The sequence below is a fragment of the Bubalus kerabau genome, chromosome 11, assembly GCF_029407905.1.
Source record: "Bubalus kerabau isolate K-KA32 ecotype Philippines breed swamp buffalo chromosome 11, PCC_UOA_SB_1v2, whole genome shotgun sequence".
In the NCBI taxonomy this organism is placed as follows: domain Eukaryota; kingdom Metazoa; phylum Chordata; class Mammalia; order Artiodactyla; family Bovidae; genus Bubalus; species Bubalus kerabau.
In genome coordinates, this window is record NC_073634.1 from 53162522 (window position 1) to 53187362 (window position 24841).

Here is a 24841-nt window from a genome sequence, read left to right on the forward strand (position 1 = left end):
TGATGCCATCCAGCCATCTCATCCTCTGTTGTCCCCTTCTCCTCCTGCCCCCAATCCCTCCCAGCAACAGAGTCTTTTCCAATGAGTCAACTCTTTGAATGAGGTGGCCAAAGTATTGGAGTTTCTGCTTTAGCATCATTCTTTCCAATGAACACCCAGGACTGATCTCCTTTAGAATGAACTGGTTGGATCTCCTTCTGGCCCCACCAGTTTTCCCCAGTTTGCCATCACCCCTTTTTCTCCTTCTTTTTCTGTGTCACAGTGCAAACAGAGAAAGCCACAATGAAGCACTTAATGTTAGCGTTTATACGCCAAGACTGTACCTTGTAGTCCAAACCATCAGAGCAGTTAAAGACCACACACTGGATGGCAAGGGCTTTTGCAAGGTCTTTGGTGGTCTCTGTTTTCCCAGTTCCAGCAGGACCGGCTGGTGCACCTCCCAGGTCCAGCTGCAAAGCCCCCATGAGGCAAAGGTAGCAGCGATCCTGAAGAAATGGATATATTGTCATTATTGAAGGGAACTGACACTGGCCACAAATTTGTAAGTACTTTCTATAGCAGGAGGGTTGTTATTTATTTTTTAAAATATATTTTTAAGTGGAGGATAATTGCTTTACAATGTCGTGTTGGTTTCTGCTGTACAACAATGTGAATTACTCGTAACTATATATATATATATATATATATCTCTCTCTCTCTCTCTCCTCCTTCTTGAGCCTCCCTCTCACCCGCCTCCTCATCCCACCCCTCCCCATCTAGATCATCACAGAGCAACAAGTTGAGTTCCCTGTGCTATACAGCAGCTTCCCACTAGCTATCTGTTTTACACTCAGTAAAATGTACGTCAATGCTACTTTCTGAATTCATCCCACCCTTTTTTCCCTCCCTGTGTCCACAAGTCCATTCTCTACATCTGCTTCTCTATTCCTGCCCTGCAAGTAGGTTCATTGGTACCATTTTCTTCTAGATGATATATATGTTCAATTAATATGTAATATTTGTTTTTCTCTTTCTGACTTACTTCACTCATGAAAGGCTCTACAGCAACTGAAACATACTAAAAAATTCAGACACATGATCAAATAGAGTAAATAAATCTCTGCGATACAAAGAAGTCACAGCAAATTCTTTCAAGGTTTAACCTTAAAAATGTTTCAGAAGTATTATGATGGGGAAAAAAAGCAATCATGAACCTAATGGTCAGTAACTTACCGTGAGAGGAGTAATAACTAATCTTGGGCATGCACCTAAATACTCATAGCCATAGGTGTACTGAGAGAGTGCCATCCTCGCCACACAGTTGTCCAGGTCTACATCCCAGTAATAGCGCAGCTGTCTCTGCCAGTCAAAGGAGTCAACTACCTGCACCTACAGAAGTGATGACAATGATACACTTGGTAGATGCATTCATTTTAGAAAGAAACATATGATTTTATTTGAATGAAACAGTTACCTTGGCTTGAACAAGTTCAGTGACTATGTCTCTTGCATGTACATCAATAGTAATTAAGGCAGTTATGATGTTTCTGTGTAATTTAGGAAGAGTGCCTCGGACTATTGCAGCCAGGGCATTTAATCTCTACAAATGAAAAAAAAAATGTGATCATTAATTTTCAAAAATCAGTTTACATGTATATCTTTTTACTATTAGGTTTGGAATAGATATTTGCCAGAATTATCTATAAAACTAAGTATCTATAAAATTAGATAGTTTTAGGACTTCCCTGAAGGTCCAGTGTTTAACATTCTGTGATTCCAATGCAAGGGGTGAAGGTTCAATCCCCGGTTGGGGAACTAAGATCCCATATGCCATGTGGCATGGCCAAGAAAATATAACATAAAATAAAATAAAGATGACAAATTTATTAATATTTAAAAAATTAAAGTTTTGAAAAATGTCAATTCCAAATTTCATAAAAATCTGTAATTCTGTGACCAAATATGACAACAATTTAACTTATTTGATTCCAATAAGACTCCTATGAAGTACATACTAGATTTACCCCCATTTCACATGAGAGGGAACTGAAGGTCAGAGAGGGTAAGTAAACTGGTGGCCGTCACAGTCAATAAAGTGGCAAAAATGAGACCTAGGTAGACATTTGCCTTGAGGAAAGCTCTTAACCATCCTGTGATGATGTCTCCAGAGAAGACTGTTCTCCTCAAAAATTAAATGTGATTAAGGTAGTGCTTCTCATTTATAGGGCTAGGTTCTTTTATTTTTGGATATTCATAAAACTCAGGCATTTAAACCAAGCCAATGGCTGATTAACCAAAAGCGTTCATGTTAAGTCGTTAAATCCTTTTCAAAGAAGGGCAGTGACTTTGAAAACCTTGACTGGCTGAATTTTCACTCAGGCTGATCCTGATCAAGGGTCACCTCTGTAAAGAGATCAGTGGGACTTTCCTTAGTGAGTCTTCTCTCTGGAGCTCTCTGAGGTGAAATTCTATTGAGAACCTTATAAGAGAGTTTTCTTTTATTTCAAGGAAGCTGTTTCCTCCTTTTCCTGTTTTAAGTGTGATTTTCTAAAAAAAAATTATTTTGGCCATGCCATGCAGAATGCAGGATCTCAGTTCCCCAACCAGGTATCAAAGCCGTGCCCCCTGCAGTGCAAGAGCAGAGTCCTAACCACTGGAGCACCAGAAAATTCCCCTAAGGGTGAGTCTTTAAAAATGCAACATTGCTTGGAAGTAGAATTGGATTTGGAGTTGAAGATCTGGCCTCGCTGTAAGCTGCATTTTCTAAGGATAGCTCAAAAATTTGTGTAGAATGGTATTTAATTAATTCAATCTTATGGCTTTACTGATCATTGCCTAAGGGTTCTATAAAACAGTAGAAAAGCATGTGTTGGGCTGAAGAACAGAAATGGCACAAATCCTGTGGTTTTCCTCGATCAAATCAACTTCTGGGAGAGACATCAGGATCCAGTATACCATTTCTCCATTTCTCTCCATTTCTCTAAAGGTGGCAAACCCTGATAATCCTGACATTTTTCCTTTTGAATTGCTTTTTTTCCTTCTATTGTTAAAAGTGTTCATATAAATATGGCAATGCGGGAGACCTGGGTTTGATCCCTGGGTTGGGAAGATCGCCTGGAGGAGGGCATGGCAACCTACTCCCGTATTCTTGCCTGGAGAATCCCCATGGACAGAGGAGCCTGGAGAGCTGCAGTCCATGGGTTCACAAGGAGTCAGACACGACTAAGCGACTGACCACACACATAAATACTATGCAAACATCAAGGGAGTATTGCTGAGAAAACTTGAACAGAGGCAGTTTTTGTGAGCACCCCAAATCTTTGGATGTCATCTCAGAGCCTTACCATTTTTTTTTTAAAACAGTTAAAAGCCATTCAGTTTTATTAATTAATATATATTTATTTCATACATAGTCGAAATAGAGCCTTTTACAATTCATTCTGTGATCCTTGATTAAAATACAGATTACAGGCCTTCAGAAACATTTTTTTAATGTGACATAATGATGTAATGACACTTCATGATTTCTATGATTTACAAAACAGAGGCTAATCATTTAGTTAAGTAATGTTTATGACTTCTCTCGTCGATATTAGAAAGATGCAGAAAGATTTTAGTAACCTGTCACTGTTTTATCCTTAGAAGAGCCTTACAATTTCCGAAGTAATGAATTTGTATCAACCACGCCCATAAGAGCCACTGGGACCATCTTGCCCAGCGATACGTCTGATATTGATCTGCCCCTAATCTCACCTCAAAGTTCACTTTTTCAAAATCTTCCAGGGCCTCTAAGTGATTCCCCTCTTCTTTTTCCAAACACTCCGTCAAATCGCGGCACCACATGATTTGAGAAACGGTCAGGATCACCTGCAGGGAAACACCCTCCTTCATTGTGGGCTTCCTCTCAGCCGAGTAAGATGCAGAGGCGGAGACTGAAAGGAGCCTGTTACCTGAGAAGGGTGGCCTGCGACCACCCACACTGTTCTCTGTCTCCCCAGATAGTCCGCGATGGCGGCTTTGCACAGGCGGCGCAGAGACGTGAACATGGCTTCCTCCACTTTGCCCAGCCACTCCTCCACGTTGCCTCTGGCCTTTAGGCCTTTCCCCAGGCTCACCTGGAAGGTAATCAGAGAGGTGATAACATCCTCCATACATCCCTAACAGAATCCTGAGCTCAGTAAACACGGCAGCGTGGCCACAGACACTGAAACTTTCTATTGATATTCCACTCTCACTTTACCCACTTCTACTTTAAAAAAAAAAATGGTTTGGCTATGCCTCATGCAGAATTTTTAGTTGTGGCACGTGGGATCTAGTTCCCTGACCAGCGATCAAACTCAGGCCCCCTGCATTGGGAGCATGGAGTGTTAGCTAAGGAACCCCTAGGGAAGTACCTACCTACCTCTGCTGCTGCTGCTGCTAAGTCACTTCAGTTGTGTCCAACTCCGTGTGACCCCATAGACGGCAGCTCACCAGGCTCCCCCGTCCCTGGGATTCTCCAGGCAAGAACACTGGAGTGGGTTGCCATTTCCTCCTCCAATGCATGAAAGTGAAAAGTGAAAGTGAAGTCGCTCAGTCCTGTCGGACTCTTCGCGATCCCATGGACTGCAGCCTACCAGGCTCCTCCATCCATGGGATTTTTCAGGCAAGAGTACTGGAGTGGGGTGCCATTGCCTTCTCTGCTACCCACCTATACTTAGTGGGTTATTTCACGGCTTCCCTTTGGGGCCAACTCTTGGAAAGAGGAGCTGTGTGTGTGTGTGTATGTGACTCAGTTGTGTGGAAAGAGGAGCCGTGTGTGTGTGTGTGTGTGTGTGTGACTCAGTTGTGTGGAAAGAGGAGCCGTGTGTGTGTGTGTATATGTGTGTGTCACTCAGTTGTGTCCAACTCTTTGCTCAGTTGTATCTTACCCACCAGGCTCCTCTGTCTTTGGAATTCTCCAGGTAAGAATACTGGAGTGGCTTGCCATGCCCTCCTCCAGGGGATCTTCCTGACCCAGGGATGGAATATGGTCTGCATTGCAGGCAGATTTTTTACTGTCTGATCTACCAGGAAAGCCCAAAGAGGAGTTTATGTGTGCTAAATGAATTCCTCCACTTTCTTTGCCTACCTGCTGCCATATGATTTTTGGCTCCAACCATTCCTCTAAACCTGGTCAGGTTATTAAGGTGATCAGGTGGGTGCGTGCTCAGTAGTGTCTGACTCTTTGGACACAAGCAGACTGCAGCCTGCCAGACTTCTCTGTCCATGGAATTTTCTAGGCAAGCATACTGGAGTGGGTTGCTATTTCCTACTCCAGGGTATCTTCCCAATCCAGGGATCAAACCTGTGTCTCCTGCATTGGCAGGTGGATTCTTTACCACTGAGCCACCTGGGAAGCCCCTAAGGTAACCAGTGTTCTCCCAATTGTTCACTCCAATTGACACTTTTCAGTACTTTTCACATTTATTTCTTGGACTTTCAATGACCTGCTGCTGCTGCTACTGCTGCTGTTGCTAAGTTGCTTCAGTTGTGTCCGACTCTGTGTGACCCATAGACAACAGCCCACCAGGCTCCACAGTCCCTGGGATTCTCCAGGCAAGAACGCTGGAGTGGGTTGCCATTTCCTTCTCCAATGCATGAAAGTGAAAAGTGAAAGTGAAGTTGCTCAGTCGTGTCCGACTCTTCTTGACCCCATGGACTACAGCCTACAAGGTTCCTCCATCCATGGGATTTTCCAGGCAAGACTACTGGACTGGGTTGACTGCCTTGCTTATCTGGGCTCCAGAATCTGCTCACTTCTTCAACCCTCGCTTTACATGTCCTGTCTTCCCTAAATCCTGGCAGATTTAGGGGTCTTTCCTCTCTCATCTGCACTAGTGATGAGCAAAGTCTTTTGCCAGGGAATCAATTTAGGTCAAGTAAATAAAATTATTGAGGTCTACTTGATTTACAATATTCTATAAGTTTCAGGAATACAACATAATGATTCAATATTTTTATAGATTCTACTTCATTTAAAGTTATTACTTTAATGGTTATACTGCCCTGTGCTGTACAATATTTCCTTGTTGTTTATTTATTTTATATGTGGTATTAGTAGTGTGTACCTCTTAATCCCCTACCCCTATAATACCCTACCCTCCTTGACTCTTCCCACTAGTAACTAATTTGTTTTCTATATCTGTGAATCTGTTTCTGTTTTGTTATATTTACTAGTTTGTATTATTTTTTAGATCCCCTATTAAGGGAAAATATACAATATTTGTCTTTGTTTATTTCCCTTGGCATAAAACCCTCCAGGTCCACGTATATTGTTGCAAATGGTAAAGTTTTATACTTTTTTATGGATGAGTAATATCCCATTACTCTGAATGGCATTACTGATGCAATGGACATGAACTTGGGCAAACTCTAGGAGATGTTGAGGAACTGGGAGGCCTGATGTGCTGCAGTCCATGGAGTCGCAAAGAGTTGGCCTGGACTTGGCAACTGAACAACAACAACGATATATATATATTTACACACACACATATATATATTCACATCTTCTTAACTATCCATCTGTTGGTGGACACTTAGTTTGCATCCATGTCTTGGCTGTTGTAAACAGTGCTGCTATGAACATTGGGGTGCCTGCACAGTACAAGTAAAATGCCTATGGGTTCTTACTGATCCCATAGATATACTACTGTGTTCTAATTGGACTAAAATCCTTGGCATTTCCCTGAGTGACTTGTCTGTGTGGAATGCTCTCCCTTCCATGTCTCCTCTCTATCTTCCTTGGCTGCCTCTGTGTGTGTCTGTCTGTCTGTCTGTGTGTGATTCTCCTCTGTGATGTCACTTGGTTCCCCATAGTCTGCTAGTGCATTCACTTGGTTGATGCCTACTGTATTCCAGGTACTGTGCAGAGCCTAGGAGACACTGCAGTCAAACAGTGACAACTAATACTTCATAGCACCCGCTTGGTACTATTCTAAAGTAATGTACATACAGGAACACCTGAAAAACTCCAGCAACTCATTAATTGGGCACTATTACTAATCCTCATTTTATAGCTGAGATTAAGGATTGGGAGTGGAATCCACGTGACCAGGCAGTAGAACCAGCTCTTATCTAGGCTACTCCTTTGCTCCTTGTGGAGAGTTAAGACTTGGCTCCAGTTCTTTCCACCCTGTTTCCAAGAACAGAGCACACACCTCTGTTATTACATTTAGTATGGGACTTTTCAGTTGTTTGACTATGTCTCTGCTGGACTTTGAATTCTTTGAGGGCAAGAATTTAATCATGGTTATTTTTGAAATTGTTGAGCCAGCCCAAGACCAGGGCATGTAGCACTTGGTGAATGCTTAGCATGCTGATGAATAAAATCTCCATTCTCCAACCCTGGAAGAGTAACAAAGTTTGCCCATAAAGAATTATTAACAAGAATACCTTACCCTTTCTCCCTCTGGTGATAGCATCGCTAAAATATCATTAGTGTAAACCTTTTCTGGCTCTGCATCCATTCCAGGAATTTTTCCCTCAGTAGGAGGCAGGAGAGCAAATTCAAGCTTTGAAATGGAGTCGAAGCATTTCCTTAAGTGCGGCTGCACAGCTTGGGGATTTCGTGTCTGGGCCAAAATCTCCAAGAGCTCATCATTTGACAAGAAGTAAAATCTAGATTAAAGAATATACTTAAAATGTAACTTGAAATTGAAGCAAAACCTTATATAGGCATGAAAGATGAATCCCTTGCCCACATCTCTTCCCCATCCACTGATTTCCTGGACCTATTGGTTTTAGGTTTCTGGGGAAGCCACACATCTCTAAATATGATTATTATAAAGATTAGTGTGGCTGCATCTCAAGCGTCTGGAGTTAGTGCCTGGTACATAAAAGGTAGAGATTTTTCATAAAATTTGTAAAAATGCTAGCACTTGCTATGATACTGATTTGGTCACATGTCTGTTACTTGGCTTTGAGCTCCTAAAGTGAAGGTATATTATTTGTTTTCCCTGGAATTCAGCCTTGTACTTCATATATACCTGGTATTCAATACATAATTTGTTGACTGACTGAATGTGTGGTTGCTGGAAACTTATTTGATTCTGTGACTACACACATGTGGGCTGTGCTGATGTGAGCTGGCAAGGGATTTTCTTAGATGCCCAACAGGGCCATTTGAAGGCATGAAGATATTCTATGGAAAAAAAAAAAACCTGGAGAAGGGGCATACCTGGATGCTGAGGGATGAGAGAGAGGGATGAGGGTCTGGCTGGAGAAGACACTTTACTCCTACGGAGGAAACTGCCTATGAGAGATCCCTCAGGACTGGAGTACTCTCATGAGCTCATGGAAGGCCCCATGTGAGAGAGGGGGCCAGTTGGGTACCAGCCAACTCAGATTTCTCCTGCTGTACTGCCTCTCCTCCCTTCCCTGCTCCAAACCTGGAGATCCCAGAAACCTAATAGGAAGTAGGGAGGGTTGACCATTATACATCCTTATCATCACTAAAGGCTTCAGCTTTGCAACAGGCCTGGGCCAGAGAAGGGAGATGTTTTCACTTTGAAAGAATTTCAGAGTTTCGATGATTACAGATTGTTTAGTGGGTTAAGACAACAAGAGATTTTTTGGCATTATTATCTGAGAATGGCCAGAAAATTCATGAGGTCTGCTTAAGATTCTGAGCAGGAATAAACTAGCCCCTTGTAGGGAATGCAGAGGTAGTCTTTAGAAATAAAGATGTTTTGGGGTTGCACTCTATTAGTCCTACCAGATACAGAATAATTCATCTCCCTTTTCAACTAATGAAACAGACAACTGTCAAGATTGGACTATGAACCCTGACAAAGCAGGAACCATGCTGCATTCCTCTTGTGTCCCCAGGACCTAACTTGTAGCCCCAGGAACTAATTCATATGGTTCATAACATGTCTTTCTTAAGGCTTGGAAAGTGAAATCAATGGTGCACAGAGCCTCTTGACCTAATAAACACTGCAGGCCTAGTTGACATAATTCTAAACAAAAGGAAAAAACAAAAGCTGATGCTTTTGGTGTTCAGCATTATCACACGTAAATTTGTGTCCAGGTTTCTTTAAATATCAGAAGTAGTGTACAGATTTTCTCTGTACACTGGGGAGACCCAAGCTGGGAGCCACTGCTTTAAGAGTGAAATAAAAGGCACATCTCAAACCTATTCCTCTATCTTTTCCTGTGTTGCCTGAATCTGTTGAACTCAATCAAATCTTCCAGATCTTGGATGTCTTGTGCATATACATACCCTGGAGTGGTACCCAGCAACAAACCCTCTTAATCAAATAACCAACATAAGCATGTAACACTGGCTGACTTGGACAGAACTTATCAGCCATTTCTTTTACAGCTAACAGGAAAAATCCACAGAAGATGAACATTTTGTGATATTGTCTATGTTACAGTACAGTGTGCCCCAGTGAATGAAGTCTGGAGCTCTTGCAATCATCAGGTAGTCATGGTCTGTTCATATAAAATTGCACTGAAACGGTTTATTTACATGACTGTCCACCTGCTAACCACGAGCTCCATTAGAGCAGGGATCTGGCCTTTTCTTCTTATATCTTTAACACTGAGCTAAACATTTGGTATGTTTCTAGAATGAATGGATGAGTAAAAAATTTCATTTGGAATTTGTGAAATGACCTTTTAGATGACTTCTACAGTGACCCTCTTAGGCCATCAATTAGCCTAAAGAAATCAGCTCAGGCAACAAAGGTCTCTAACTTTTTACAGATACATCCGTGGACACATGCACTCATGCAGGTGCACACATACACACCCAGCAGTGAAAAGGTGCTGTGATCAAGAGTTCTTCCAGCACCTATCCACTTACACCAAACACTGTATCTTTGTCCTTGACACTTACACGTCCCAATCAAGAGATGAGCTACATTGCTATTATGAAATATATTTCCTGCTTCCCTTTTTGGTCCCCTGATGTTTTGAGGTTATGGTTTGTTTTAAAGTATATCTTCACAAATTCATGGAAACTCAACTACTAAAACTGTTGTTGGTAGCTTTATAAACTTACCTTGGAAAGATAACTCTTTTTGATTCTAAATATGCCTCTAGACACTTCTGAATTTGGTCAAGTAATGCATTATTATTTTGAAAAGTCTCCAGAAGCCCTGTTCATTGAAAAAAAGGTATTGGTAAAGTCTTGTTGAAATAAATAGAGAATATAATTTTAAATATGATATTAACTTTTTTAAAAGCTTTGGTTTTATTTGGTAAAAGAATGGTCTAATAAATTAAAATTTGGGAAGGTTGGTTAAGAATGTTAAGTATTTTTTTTAGCATCTATCTTATTCTATTTCTTAATTGAAGTATAGTTGACTTACAATGTTGTGATAATCTCTGCTGTATAGCAAAATCACTCAGTTATACACATATATACATTCCTTTATCTTCTTTTCCATTATGGCTTACCCCAGGATACTGAGTATAGTTCCCTATGCTATACATTAGGACCTTGTTGTTTATCTATTCTAAGTGTAATACTTTGCGTCTACCAACTCCAAGCTCCAAGTCTATCCCTTAATGATGTCATTAATTTTAATATCTGCCACTGAAGAACAAGCATTTAATTTGAAAGCTTTTTATCCGGCATCATTCACTTTTGGGGATTAGGGGTGCACAAACTAAAGCCAAACAACTGCCTCCTCTTGACCCTTCAAACAAAGCCATTCTCTAAAAGCTACATTTTCTTTGTCACTTCCTTACTCATGTCTTCTATTTCTTCTGCCATCTTTAGATGCTGAAATTGTGGCAATCGCACCCTATTTCTTCATCACTAAACAGTAGCACCTTAAGAAGCAAGATTCATGTCTCACTTGACATTGATGTTTTGGTGCCTATCACACTACCTGACTTCCATACCTGTTCAAGAATCAAATCCAGTCTTTTCCATGGTCTCCAAGGCTCTATGTGATTAGTGAAAAGAAAGTGAAAGTGAAAGTGAAGTCGCTCAGTCGTGTCTGACTCTTTGTGACCCCATGGACTGTAGCCCATCAGGCTCCTCCGTCCATGGGATTCTCCAGGCAAGAGTACTGGAGTGGGTTGTCACTTCTTCTCCAGGGAGTCTTCCCGACCCAGGGATTGAATCAAGGTCTCCCACATTGCAGGCAGATGCTTTAATCTCCGAGCCACTAGGGAAGCCCCCAGTCCAATCCCTAACTCACTACCCAAGCACACTTACCTCTCTGGTCTCATTCCTAAGCCCTCTCCTGTGCGCTGCTCTCCACCCTGCTCTGGCTTCCTTGCTGACAGGAGTACATGCTAAGCGTGCTTTTACTGCAGGGTCTCTACCTTTGTTCTCTCTGATGTTAGCAATACTCCCTTATATCCACAAACATATTTCATTCCTTCATTCTTGCAGATTTCTACTCAAAAGTAGTCGCTTTATCAAAATATCATTTCAACACACACACATACACAGCAGCCCCTGGCTATTCTTTTGCCACATTGCTGCTGCTGCTGCTGCTAAGTTGCTTCAGTTGTGCCCGACTCTGTGCGACCCCATAGACAGCAGCCCACCAGGCTCCGCCGTCCCTGGGATTCTCCAGGCAAGAACACTGGAGTGGGTTGCCATTTCCTTCTCCAATGCATGAAAGTGAAAAGTGAAAATGAAGTCGCTCAGTCGTGTCCGACTCTTCGTGATCCCATGGACTGCAGTCTACCAGGCTCCTCCGTCCATGGGATTTTCTAGGCAAGAGTACTGGAGTGTGTTGTCACTGCCTTCTCCACTTGCCACATTACCCTACTTAATCAATAATTAATTAATTAATTAATAAATCACAGCTTTATCATCATATGAAATTATATATATATATATGTATATATGAGAGTGTAAGTCGTTTAGTTGTATTTGACTCTTTATGACTTGATGGACTGTAACCCGCCAGGCTTCTCTGTCTGTGGGATTCTCCAGGCAAGAATACTGGAGTGGATTGCCATTCCCTTCTCCAGGGGATCTCCCTGACCCAGGGATTGAACCCAGGTCTCCTGCATTGCAGGCGGATTCTTTACCATCTGAGCCACTAGGGAAGATATATATATATATCTCCACACTTCTGTATCTGAAATCCCTGGGGCTAAATGTATTTTTGAAATCTTTTTTTTTTAATTCCAAAAGTTATACAACAAAAGTCCAGTAGGGACTGGGGCAGCACTCTGCAATAAGACACATTAATATTATTGCAGCAAAAGGTTTGAATATGCACATTGAGTTGGGGGGTGCTAGACAAGATAAAAGGTCTTTCAGAGATATCCATGTTTTAATCCCCAGAACATGAGAATTTGTTAGTTTTTATGGGAAAAGGCACCTGGCAGATGTGATTACATTATGGATCACAGGATGGGGAGATTATCATGGATCATGCAGTGGGCCCAGTGTAATCACAGGGTCTTTATAAGAGGTAGAGAGGGAGATGTGATGGCAGAAACAGACTGGGGTGATAACAGTTGTGGCTGAAAGGGGACTAGGAACCAAGGACTATGGGCAGCTGCTTGAAGCCCCAAAGTTTTAAGGTTTTCAATTCTATCATCCCATAGAGTTTTCCCTGTGTGTTTCTGTAAGAGTCTTTGCGCAGAGACCACAGCCCAGCAGCTGCTTCTGCCTGAAGGAAGCTCTGTGGGATTATCACCACGAGAGACCATGTGCTGCCATTTACAGAACAACAAGTCGTTGAGCTGAGGCTCTGATAGAAAACATAAAGTTCAATCACTCAGTATGTGTACCCTGAAAGATTTTGATTCTACATCCCTAGAAACAGAACTTATTAAAACACATTTCAACTGTAAAACACTGGGGACTCTATTCAATATTTTTTAATGACCTATATGGGAAAAGAATCTAAAAAAGAGTGAATATATGTATATGTATAACTGATTCACTTTGCTGTATACCTGAAACTAACACAACATTAAAAATCAACTATACTCCAATAAAAATCAACTAAAAAATAAATAAAACATATTTCAACCCTGAGATTAGAATTACCATTAGTGGCATTATTCGTAAGAGGTTATAATGAATTACTTAAAGTGTGGAAATTTGTATGGTTAGAAATCTGTAAGAATGGGTCAACTGAATGGAAATGTATGTTTTGTAACCTAAATTGTGAGATGGAAGCATCAGTGATACCGTATGAGGCAACATTGCCCAATGCTACACACTGCAAAAGAAGTAGATGCTTGTGTGCCAGAACTATCAACTGAGCTGAAAGATAATGATGACAATACATTAATAGTAATAAAATAACAAGTGTTCAATTCACATTGCTTAGCAAGAGTGTCAAAGGTACTACAAATATTCCCGGTCATCAGTGCTGACTAGATCAAGGGTTGAATGTACCACATATTATTACAATCTTACAGGTGATGAATGCTGTGGATGATTGTAAAGTCTTTTTGTGTGTTTCTTTTCTACCTGGTTGAGTAGCTGCTCGGAGAGCGTTAGGCAGCCGGTTAACCTTCCTCATGATTTCCTTCCATGACTTGTCCACTTGAAGGAACATCTTGGCCTCTGCAGGCAACTGCCTTTGAATATCTGGAGCATTAAAAATACTCTCTAGGTAGAGCCAGTTTCTCTGGCAGTTCAGCCATTCTTCCTAGGAGAAAAATAAGGACATTATCAAATGTTTTCACCCAAAGTTGAAAACACACAGCTCTGTTAAAAATAACTACATGAGGATTCACTGTATTTTCTACATTTTGTAAGTGTCTCACAGGCCTTAATTTTTCATTAAAAATTTTTTTAAATTTTATATTGGAGCATAGTTGATTAGCAATGATATGGTATATGGCAAAGTGACTGAGTTAAACCAACAGAAGCATCAATTCTTTTTCAAATTATTTTTCCATCTAGGTTATTACAGAATATTGAAATGAGTTTCCTATGCTGTGTAGTAGGTCCTTGTTGGTCATCTATTGTAAATTCAGTAGTGTGTACATGTCAATCCCAAACTCCCAATCTATCCCTCTCCTGGCCCCCACCCTTTCCCCCCATAATGATAAGTTTATTCTCTATGTCCTCACAGCTCCTTTGAAATAAAACCTCTTTAAAATATCCAAGACTCATCTCAGCCTAATTCCAACTCATTTTTTTGGTATGAGTAGAGTTATAATGAGTCTACTACCGTGTGGTAACCAGAATGGACCCAAAGAAAGAGGATTAAAATGCCCAGAGGAGACATTCTAGGGGGAAACAAGATGGTTCAAGGAATCTGAAGGGTTGGGAAGCTGTTTAGTGACTGTTTCCAAATATATAAAAAAAGGTTCTTTGCCTCAATGAGGTCTATATTCTTCCCTCTCCCTCCTTTTAAAGAAGAAATATAATTCATTTTCAATTAAAAGAGTAAAATCTACTTATAACAGAGCATGTGGCAAAGACATAAGACTGGGAAGAATAAGAAAACCGTATACTGTCTCTCCTCTTAGAGATGATCACTGTTAATCAAAGAAACCACAAGAGCAGGGTCAGATCTAAAGCCTGTAGACCTCACCTTTCCACTGTGCCTCTTGCCATAACCCTGAGATTCATAAAAGAGCATCTCTCACCTCACTCTAGATTTGGGGGCTATGCCTAATCCCTAATATCCCAACCACTCCCTGGTTTATTTCAGATTCATACTTTCTATGCAGTTAATTCTCTGGAGGGTCCCTGTTACTCAGGGATCAGATTATAAGGTGTACATTGAAGAGGATGGATTCCTGAAAAAGGTCTCTATGAAATAAAGATGAGACAAATTGTCTTTTCCTACTTAGTGCCTGTATTAAGTCATAGATAACTTTTCATATTAGAACATATAGGGAAGTGTCACCCAGGCATGTCTGACTCTTCGTGACCCCCTAGACTGTAGCCCACCAGGTTCCTCTGTCCATGGATTTCTCCAGGAAAAAATACTGGAATGGGTTGGCATTTCCTTCTCCAGGGGATCTTCCTGACTCAGGGATCAAAGGATCTGCCTCCTGCATTGCAGGCAGATTCTTTACTGTCTGAGATACTAGGGAAGCCCCAGAACATAGAGGAACCCCAACACAATTAATTCAAGAGAAAAAACTGAAGTCAAAGAAAGACATTGGATGGGAACAAAATTAGACCAGAGTAAGTGGGCTCTTTGTTCTATTATGGGATAATCTGAGGTACAGTAAAATAAAAAGGAAGTGTGTATGAAAGGAAGGGCACCACGGAGACTTCGAGGAACAGTATTAGTCCAGTAAATATGAGCTTGCTGTGATAAGACCCTAAAGGTGGTCCCAGGACCGGGGCTTCATGTCCTGTGTGATCCTCTCCCCCTGAGTGTGGGTGCTGCCTGCGACTTGCTTCTAGTTATGGAGAATATGGTAAAGGTAATAGGATGTACACAATTAGGTGTAAGTACACAAGGCTGTAGCCTCCATCTTGCCTAGAGACTTTCTCTTCCCTGCTTTACTGATGAAACAAGTCATCTTGTTGAGGAAGTCCATGGAAAAAAAATTGAGCAACATGGAGGAGCTGAGGATGGCCTCTGACTGACAGCCAGTGAGAAACTGAAGCCCCTGGTCCTGGAATTGCAAGGAAATGATATCTGTCAGCATCTTCCCTTAGTGGAACCCCTGATGGGAACCCAGTCCTGGCCCACATCTTGACTGAACCCTTGTGAGACCCTTAAACATAAGACCCAGTTAAGCCATGAACTCCTGACCCACAGAAGCTGTGGGATAATAAATGTATCTTGTTTTATATGACTAACGTTTGTGGTATTTTGTTTCACAGCAATAATAACTAATTATTGACAGTACAGTCTTATAAAGAAGAGCTCAAGGTATTTGCATTCTCCTTATATTCTGAGAATAATAAAATGTCAGTATTGAATCTTACATCTAAACTCTATACTATCTAACCCTAAGTGAACAAATGACTTCTAAGGTCTGTGACTCTCCAATTCTCTGAGTCCGTGAATTGAAATTACCCTTACTCACCAGCGTTTGATTAAACAAAGCAAGCTGTTTCTGCCATTCATCTACTCGAGCTTTCAGTGGGCCAACGTAACGTGATGAGGCGATGGTTGCAATGTTGATGGTGCTGTCATCAAGAAGGACCTTTCAGGAAGGGTGAAGAAAATATGTGCAACATCGTATGGTAGTGCTCTCAAAGGTAATTATAGATATTTAACTCCAAGAGTCTATTTATTTATTTTTATTTTTACCTTAAAATTTTTATTTTATATTGGAATAGAAATTTCTGTTGGATTTACAATGTTGTATTAGTTTCAGGTGTACAGCAAAGTGATTCAATTACACACATACATATATCCATTCCTTTTCAGATTCTTTCCCATCTAGGTTATACAGATTATTGAGTAGAGTTCCCTGTGCTATACAGTAGGGTCCTTGTTGATTATCTATTTTATATATAGTAGTGTGTATATGTGGAGAAGGCAATGGCACCCCACTCCAGTACTCTTGCCTGGAAAATCCCATGGACGGAGGAGCCTGGCAGGCTGCAGTCCATGGGGTTGCTAAGAGTCTGACACGACTGAGCAACTTCACTTTCACTTTTCACTTTCACACATTGGAGAAGGAAGTGGCAACCCACTCCAGTGTTCTTGCCTGGAGAATCCCAGGGACGGGGGAGCCTGGTGGGCTGCCGTCTATGGGGTCGCACAGTCGGACACGACTGAAGCAACTTAGCAGCAGCAGCAGCAGCAGTGTGTATATGCTGGGACTTTCCAGGTGGTGCTAGTGATAAAGAACCTGCCTGCCATTGCAAGTTAGACACAAGAGATGTGGCTTCGATCCCTGGGTCCATAGTGTTGCACAGAGTTGGACATGACTGAAGTGACTTAGCACACACACACCCAGTGTGTATGTGTTAATCCCAAACCACTTAAAAGCCAACTTTCTGAATTAAAAGCTTAGTCCCACCCATTATTTCCCACCTAATCACTTCCTCTCCTTCTTCCCTTCACCAGGATTTACAACCCATTATGATGTTTTCTTCAGCGTCACCATGGAACTTCTGATTGTCAAATCCTGGCTATTTCTGTCATTATTAATGGCACACATTTCTGTTTAGCTCAGCCCTTTTCTTCAATCTCCCCCTACAAGTTATCTGGTACTTTATACCACTTTGTCATCCAGGTCTTTATTTCTCAAAGTGCTCAAAACTTGAAAAAGTAGCTGCCTGCTTTATCCAATGAAACATCATTCTCCCTCAATTATCTTGAGGAAGAGGAAAAGTGAGCTCATTCATGTCAAGCTCTGGATGTTTATAGACAAGTTTTCATCTACCTCCTTCCCCTACTCCTTCTCCATATGCCACAGCAACCCTTGCAGAACATGTACATTTTAAAAAATGTGTCTTCTAAAGAATTTTCATTGTTCTATTTAAATTATAAACTTCTTCAGAGCAGAAGCCCCATCACCTGTTATTACCTGGTCTCATACTGACTGATTTCCATCTTGGGTCTGCTCTCCCCTTCACCACCCAGAATGCTGTCTGGTCTTGCTCTTCCAAACTACACCTGGCAAAGACATTTCATCTCCAATTCTAGTTTGGGGACACACTAAGAGAATGGGGCTTTGCTTTAAAAAAATATTTTATTGAAGTATGACTGATTTACAGTGTTGTGTTAATGTTAGCTATATAGCAAAGTGATTCAGTTATATATATATATATATATATATATATATATATATATATATATATACTTTTTCACATTCTTTTCTATTATGACTTATCACACGATATTGAATATAGTTCCCTGTGTGGGATTTGTTTTTTAAATTGAGTCATAATCCCCATATTCCTGTGCTAAACAAATATGCCTTTGGATATTAAGTCACTAAGAATATTCCAAACACATGGGTCAGATTTATCTTCTTTTGCTGTTAATAGAGCATGACCATCTACTCCTAATCTCAAAAATTTCAAGTGAATTTAGCTTCTTAGTTTGCTACAAACCTGAAATGCTTATTCATGCTTCTTTGCCTTATTTAAATGGTTTGAAGTGCCTTCTATTCTCAACTATTAATATCAAACCCCCATATTTTTAAGGTCTAGAATGTCTTGGCTGGTCTAGCAAGGATTCTCTGATCACTTCAGCTACAACTGATCTCTTTGCTATTCCAAATTCTCCAGCAGTTACTGACTACAAGACTTTTAACTCATATATATATGTATAGTTGATAAATGAATATGGAATGAAGTAATGGAAACTCCATAATTACCCTAATCTCCTCCTAATTGCCTTTTAAATTCTTAAAATCCTCTTCTCCATTCAGTTCAGTTCAGTTCAATCGCTCAGTCGTGTCTGACTCTTTGCGACCCCATGTATGGCAGCATGCAGGGCCTCCCTGTCCATCACCAGCTCCCGGAGTCTACTCAAACTCATGTCCATCGAGTTGGTGATGCCATCCAGCCATCTCATCCTCTGTCATCCCCTTTATTAGATGACACTAATTTGCTTAATTTTATTGAAGAGCATTAATGCATATGAAAACTTGTGATACTTTAATGTGTATTCCTTTCTATCTTATGCTTTGATTAAAAGGAAAAAATTCTTTATGTCATATCTATTGCTTTGATAAGTATTTCATGTACAAGCATTCATGTCCTGGTGGCTCAATGGTAGAGAGCCTGCCTGCTAACACAAGAGATGTGGGTTTGATCCCTAGGCTGGTAAGATCCTCTGGAGAAGGAAATGACAACCCACTCCAGTATTCTTGCTGGGGAATCCCATGGACAGAGGCGCCTGGCAGACTACTGTCCATGGGGTCTCAAAAGAGTTGGACACGACTTGATGACTAAACAAATATTCATATTCATATCTTGCCTTCTCAATTAGATTTCTCCCTAACAACTTTCATATTTCAGTCCTTCATTATAATCTCCCATAGGGTATTTAGGACTAGGTCTGGCAAGAACCTTCACCATAGGTTTCAATAATCCAGTTTACCCACCTGTATATCATCTGTGCCACCCAGGATAAACACATCTTTGGAGTCACGGTGAGGCAGGACAACAAATTCAGTTGTTTTCCAAGAATCTTCCACCTAGGAGATTGGTCAAGTCTTAGTATATCTCAGTTCATTTATTAGGTTGATAAATGAATATGGAATGAAATAATGGAAAACTCCATAATTATCCTAATCTCCTAATTGCCTTAAAATTCTTAAAATCCTCTTCTCCATTAGGTGGCACTAATTTGCTTAATTTTATTGAAGAGCATTAATACATATGAAAACTTGTGATACTTTAATGTGTATTTCTTCCCATTTTATTCCTTAATTAAAAGGAAAAAAGTCTTTTTACATAGATCCTTGGTAGATGTGTATTTTAAGAGTAAGGAGGTTAAACATCCTAAGGAGAGAAATCCTCTCAATGTGCTTTTGAAGCACTTCATAGAGTTAGTCTTCTCTAATATGTACTTTGAAAGATAATATATTTTGGCGTAAAAGATTTTCCTTGTTGTATGGTTCTTTATTCAAAGCATGCAAATGTGTTGCCATCAAGTTCCTATTGGAGTATAAGCTAAGCAGAAAGAAGATATGTATAGCGGTGATAACAATAATAATGATAATAAATGTAAAGAATCAGCAGAAAGATAACTGATAATGAGACGGTAGAACTCGCCATGTTGAAAAACAAAGTTCATAATCTTCCCACTGAATATGAAAACCTTTATATCTCAGGACCTTCAGAATACACATTTTTCAGGTTTACCTTTTTAAGGATTGTTTCTAAGGCAGCTTCTCCAGAAGCCTGTCCAGAAATGTCCTGAATTTCTTGACCAAAGTCAAAAACATGTAACTCAGCGAGTTTCTCCAAGGTTAACGGAACTTCAAGGTCCACTAGGGTGGCATCAACGGTTTGTTCAATAGCTGCCCAATGTCTAGGCTTCAGAGTTGGGTTCCTCAGGTCAATGATAACTGGAAGCTGGAAAACACACACTCTCTGAGGCACCATTCTTTTTATCCTAAAAAATACAGTCCAATTTGGAAATGTAAAAAGCTGGAAAGAACACCTCTGATGTATGTAAACAATGAAAAATCTGGACAAACTGCAAATTAATGACTTGTATTGAATCCATCAGAAAAGTGAGGTTGCAGCAAAACCAGCTAACTCAAAATTTAGAGAGACACTGGTATCCATAGTTTTCTCCACAGAAAGAAGTTTCTGAGAATTTGTTTACCTAGGAGAGATACCTTGGGTTGCCATTTAAGCCAGTTAGAAGATGTAGCTGAATTTTAAAAATAAATTGCTAAGACTGAGTGTAGGGTAGCATGAGAGTGTGAAGTCTCAGGGGCAACAAATACATAGAGGGTTTCACAGAGAAGATTGGAAGAACCCTAAGAAAGCCTATCTTATGGTGTGGTCAGAAACATGCAAGTAAAAAGATAGTAAGAAAATACTTTTACATTGCTGGAAGAAAACATCTGCCGACTCAGAATTACACGCTAGTGAAAATATCATTTAAAATAAAGGATAAGGACAAAAATTTGGGGAGCTCATTGCTAGCATACCTACTCAATAAGAAATATTAAAGGAAGTTCTTCAGGCAGCATGAATGCTATAAGTCAGAAATTTAGATCTCTACAAAGAAATGAAGAATACTGAAAATGGAATATATGTAAAATAAATTTCATTTTATTTCCCATTTTTACTCCTTAAAATGTAACTATATAAAACAAAAATAGCAACATGTTGTGTTTATACTACATATAAAAGTAAAATACATGACAACATTAATAAAAAAGATGAGAGGGAGGAATGGGGAATATGGTATCATAAAGTCTTTATACTCTACATTAGGCAGTATAATATTGTTTGAAGGTTGATTTGGATTAAATGAAAATCTAAAAATTGCTTAAAACAGGTGTGAACAATAATTCCATGGAGAAGATAAAATGGGATAAAAAAACATATACAATTAAATCAAGAGAGGGGAAAAAAAGGAAAAAAGAAACAACAAACAAATTAAAAAACCAGCATGACAGCACTTTTAATCCAATCACATCAATAATGCTTTAAATATGAATGGTCTAAACATGTTAGTTAAAAGACTTAAAAAATCAGATTGTATAAAAAATCAGGAACCAATTATGCACTGTTCAAAAATCCACTTTAAATATAAAGACAGAAAAATTAAAAATAAAAAGATGGAGAAAGTCATATCGTGCAAATTCTAAAAGAAAGCTATACTATATATACAAATTAATATATAATTATATTAATTTCAGACAATTCAGTCTTTAGAACAAGAAATCTTATAAAAAATAAATGAAGCCTCTCAGAAAACTAGGAAACTTTGTTATCTCAATATAGGGCATCCATAAAAATGTTTGACTAACATCATACTTAAAAAGAGATTGAACGTTTCCCCTTTAAGATCAAGCACAGGACAAGGATGTTTTCTCTCATCAGTCCTATTCCATATTGTATAGAAAATCCTGCCCGGTGCAAGAAGGCAAGGAAAAGAAAGAGAAGACACACAGATTATAAATGAAGAAATAAAATTGTCTCAATTCACAGCTGAAGGAATTTTCTATGTTTATAATTCTGAATAATGTACAAAAGCTAAAATTAAAAAGCGAATTTAGCAAGATTACAGGATATAAGATCAATATACAAAGGTCAACAGTATTCCTACCTACCAGAAAAGAACAATTAGAATTTGAAATTAAAAGCAGTATCATTTAAGATAAAAGAATAGTTTTAAATCTAACAAAGCATGTGCATAATCTGTATGCTGAAAATTACAAAACATTAATGAAAAGAAATATAAGACCTAACTAAATGAAGGGATAGGCTGGTAGGAGATTAGAAAATTCTATCTTGTGAAGATGTCAGTTCTCCTCAAAATGATCTATTGACTTAACACAGTCTCCCCCAAAATCCAAGCAATTTGTTGTACATGTTGATAAGCTAATTTTAACATTTATATGGAAAGGTAAAGGAATTAGAATTGACAAAATTGTGAAAAGAAGAACAATGAAGAACTTACACTACCGGATTTCAAGATTTTCCAGCTATAGTTATCAACACCGTGTGGTACTGGTGAAAGAACAGACTTACAGAGCAATAAAATAGAATAAAGTATTCAGCAATAGACTAAAAAATATAGTTAGCTGATTTTTCACAAAGATGCAAAGACAATCAGTGGAGAAAGAATACTCCTTTCAAATAATGGTGCTGGATCAACTGAATATCTACATGCAAAATGTAAATAACTCAGAATAAATCATATACCTTAATTTAAAAAAAGCAAAACTACAAAACTTCCAGAAGGAAATACAAGAGAAAATTTGTGTGATCTTTAGGTTTGGCAAAAAGTTGTCAGATACTAACTAAAAAAGTAATATGTAAAAGAAAAAATATATTAACAGGACTTTATTCAAATTTAAGCCTGTTGTTCTGTGAAAGTCACTATTTAGGGACTAAAGTCACTGACTGGGAAAAACATTTTCAAGTTACATATTTGAAAAATGATTTATATCAGACTGTATAAAAAAGTCTTAAAATTCACTAATAACAAACAAGCCAATTAAAAATTGAGCTAATAGCCAGACAGACATTTCAGCAAAGAAGGTGAATGAATGGCAAATAGACATGGGCAAAGATGCTCAACATCACTAATCATTAGAAAAGTGTAAATCACCATTATGAGATATTACTACACATTATTAGAATAGTTAAAATTAAAAACAAAACAAACCAAATTAAGAAAAAACTCCTTATTGATAGATAACAAGCACTAGTGAGGATGAGAAACAACTAGAATTCTCATACTACTCAGTTGCATGATTTGCCCAGCTAAGGAGAAGGATGCAGTTTGTGCCTCTGCAGTAACTGAATTTGTCTGTTGCTTCTTCTCTCTGCAAAGGTAATTTAAACACGGAAGAATTCCTGTCTTTGGTCTCATTAGCCTCAAGTATAAATGATTGACCTGGAGTTTCTGAGATAATTTTATCCAAGCTTACCTTTTCTTTCATTTTTTCCACCTTACTTTTTAGCTGGGGCACAACACTATTGGGTGGCAAGCCTTTTTCCAGTTGAGTCACAAATTTGGCATATTTAGAAACTTGACCATTTAGAAATTCTGGATCCAAGGAGTCAAATTTGGACTATGAAAATTAGGGGGAAAGAAGTTAAGACATATGATAAAAAGCAAACTTGAAATAATAAAAATTTCTTTACTCAGATTTTCTGGTAGCTATGTTGTCAAATCAAGTCAACTTTATGCTTTTTTAAATGGCTCTACTTACGAAGATTTCTAATAGTAGACCAGGCATTGTTTATTACTTTCATGTCCTTTTCTTAGATACCATCTTTTTTTTTAATTTTATTTTATTTTTAAACTTTACATAATTGTATTAGTTTTGCCAAATATCAAAATAAATCCACCACAGGTATACATGTGTTCCCCATCCTGAACCCTCCTCCCTCCTCCCTCCCCATACCATCCCTCTGGGTCGTCCCAGTGCACTAGCCCCAGGCATCCACGCAGTATTGCAATCCCTGTAATTTATTCCTGAGGGCCAATCATTGTAAAGTTACAAATAGCTAATTTTTAACCTTGTGACCTAGAAACTTCTTACCCAGAGTCTCCTATTATATTTGATTATGTACTCCTTTAATGTAACTTATTTAAACATGCACTTCAATATATGCATGCATCTATAAATATATTTATCAGTTACATAAACATGTAAGTGTATACATATCACGTTGGATGGTCATATGGATTGAAGGCAATAGAAAATTTATAAAAATGAAAAGATATTTACTGCCCATGGATTGGAAGAATTAATATTGTTAAGATGTTTATACCACCTAAAACAATCTACAGATTCAATACGATCCCTATCAAAATTCCAATGGCATTTTTTTTCACAGAAATACAACAAACAATCCTAAAATTTGTGTGGAATCACAAAAGACCCTGAATAGGCAAAACAATTTTGAGAAAGAAAAAGATAGAGGTATCAACCCCCTGATTTCAGACTATGTTCCAAAGTTATAGGCATCAAAACAGTATGGTACCAGCACAAAAACAGACACATAGATTAATGGAACAGAAATAAACCCACACATATATGGTCAATTAATTTACAACAAAAGAGTTGAGAATATATAATGCAGAAAGGACAGTCTCCTCAATAAATGGTGTTGGGAAAATTGGAAAGCCACAGGCAAAAACAAAGTAATGAAATTGAATCACACACAAAAATAACTCAAAATGGACTAAAGATCTGAATATAAGACCCAAAACTTTAAAACTCCTAAAAGAAAACATAGGTATTAAGCTCTTTTAGAAGGGTCTTGGCAATGATATTTTGGATTTGACACTGAAAGCAAAGGAAAAAAAGTAAAATAACAAATGAGAATCTAACTAAAAAGCTTCTGCACAGCAAAGGAAACCATCAACAAAAGAAAAAGTCAATGTATTTAATGGGAGAAAATGTTTGCAAATTATATATCTGATAAGGGGCTAATATCCAGAACTCATATAATTCAATAGCAGAAAAACAAATAACCTGATTAAAAGTGGGCAGAGGATCTGAATAAACATGTCTCCAAAAAAGATGTAACAGATATCCAACAGGTAAAGATAACTGAAAAGATACTCAATATCACTAGCCACTGGGAAATTAAAATGAAAACCACAATGAAATATCACCTCATACCTGTTAGAATGGCTAGTAACAGAAAGACAAAAAATAAGCAGTGGAGAAAAGATATGGAGAAAAATGAATACTTGTGCACTGCTGGTAGAAATGTAAATTGGCACAACCACTATGAAAAACAGTATTAAGATTCCTCAAATGATTAAATATAGAGCTACCATATGACTCAGCAATTCCATTTCTGGACTTTTAT

At 38.8% G+C, this 24841-nt stretch overlaps 1 protein-coding gene across 1 annotated transcript in view; it reads right to left on the reverse strand.

Annotated features, from left to right (window-relative positions):
- Positions 1-24841, reverse strand: part of DNAH6 (dynein axonemal heavy chain 6) — a 279939-nt gene that overhangs the window by 173299 nt on the left and 81799 nt on the right. The window contains exons 18-29 of the mRNA XM_055540370.1: positions 22942-23085; positions 19685-19897; positions 18922-19014; positions 15940-16059; positions 13406-13586; positions 10007-10103; positions 7398-7617; positions 3930-4094; positions 3733-3846; positions 1454-1579; positions 1213-1368; positions 324-485 (exon numbers count right to left, since the gene is read on the reverse strand). Coding sequence (XP_055396345.1) covers positions 324-485; positions 1213-1368; positions 1454-1579; positions 3733-3846; positions 3930-4094; positions 7398-7617; positions 10007-10103; positions 13406-13586; positions 15940-16059; positions 18922-19014; positions 19685-19897; positions 22942-23085 — 1791 coding nt within the window. The remainder of the gene's footprint in view (positions 1-323; positions 486-1212; positions 1369-1453; positions 1580-3732; positions 3847-3929; positions 4095-7397; positions 7618-10006; positions 10104-13405; positions 13587-15939; positions 16060-18921; positions 19015-19684; positions 19898-22941; positions 23086-24841) is intronic.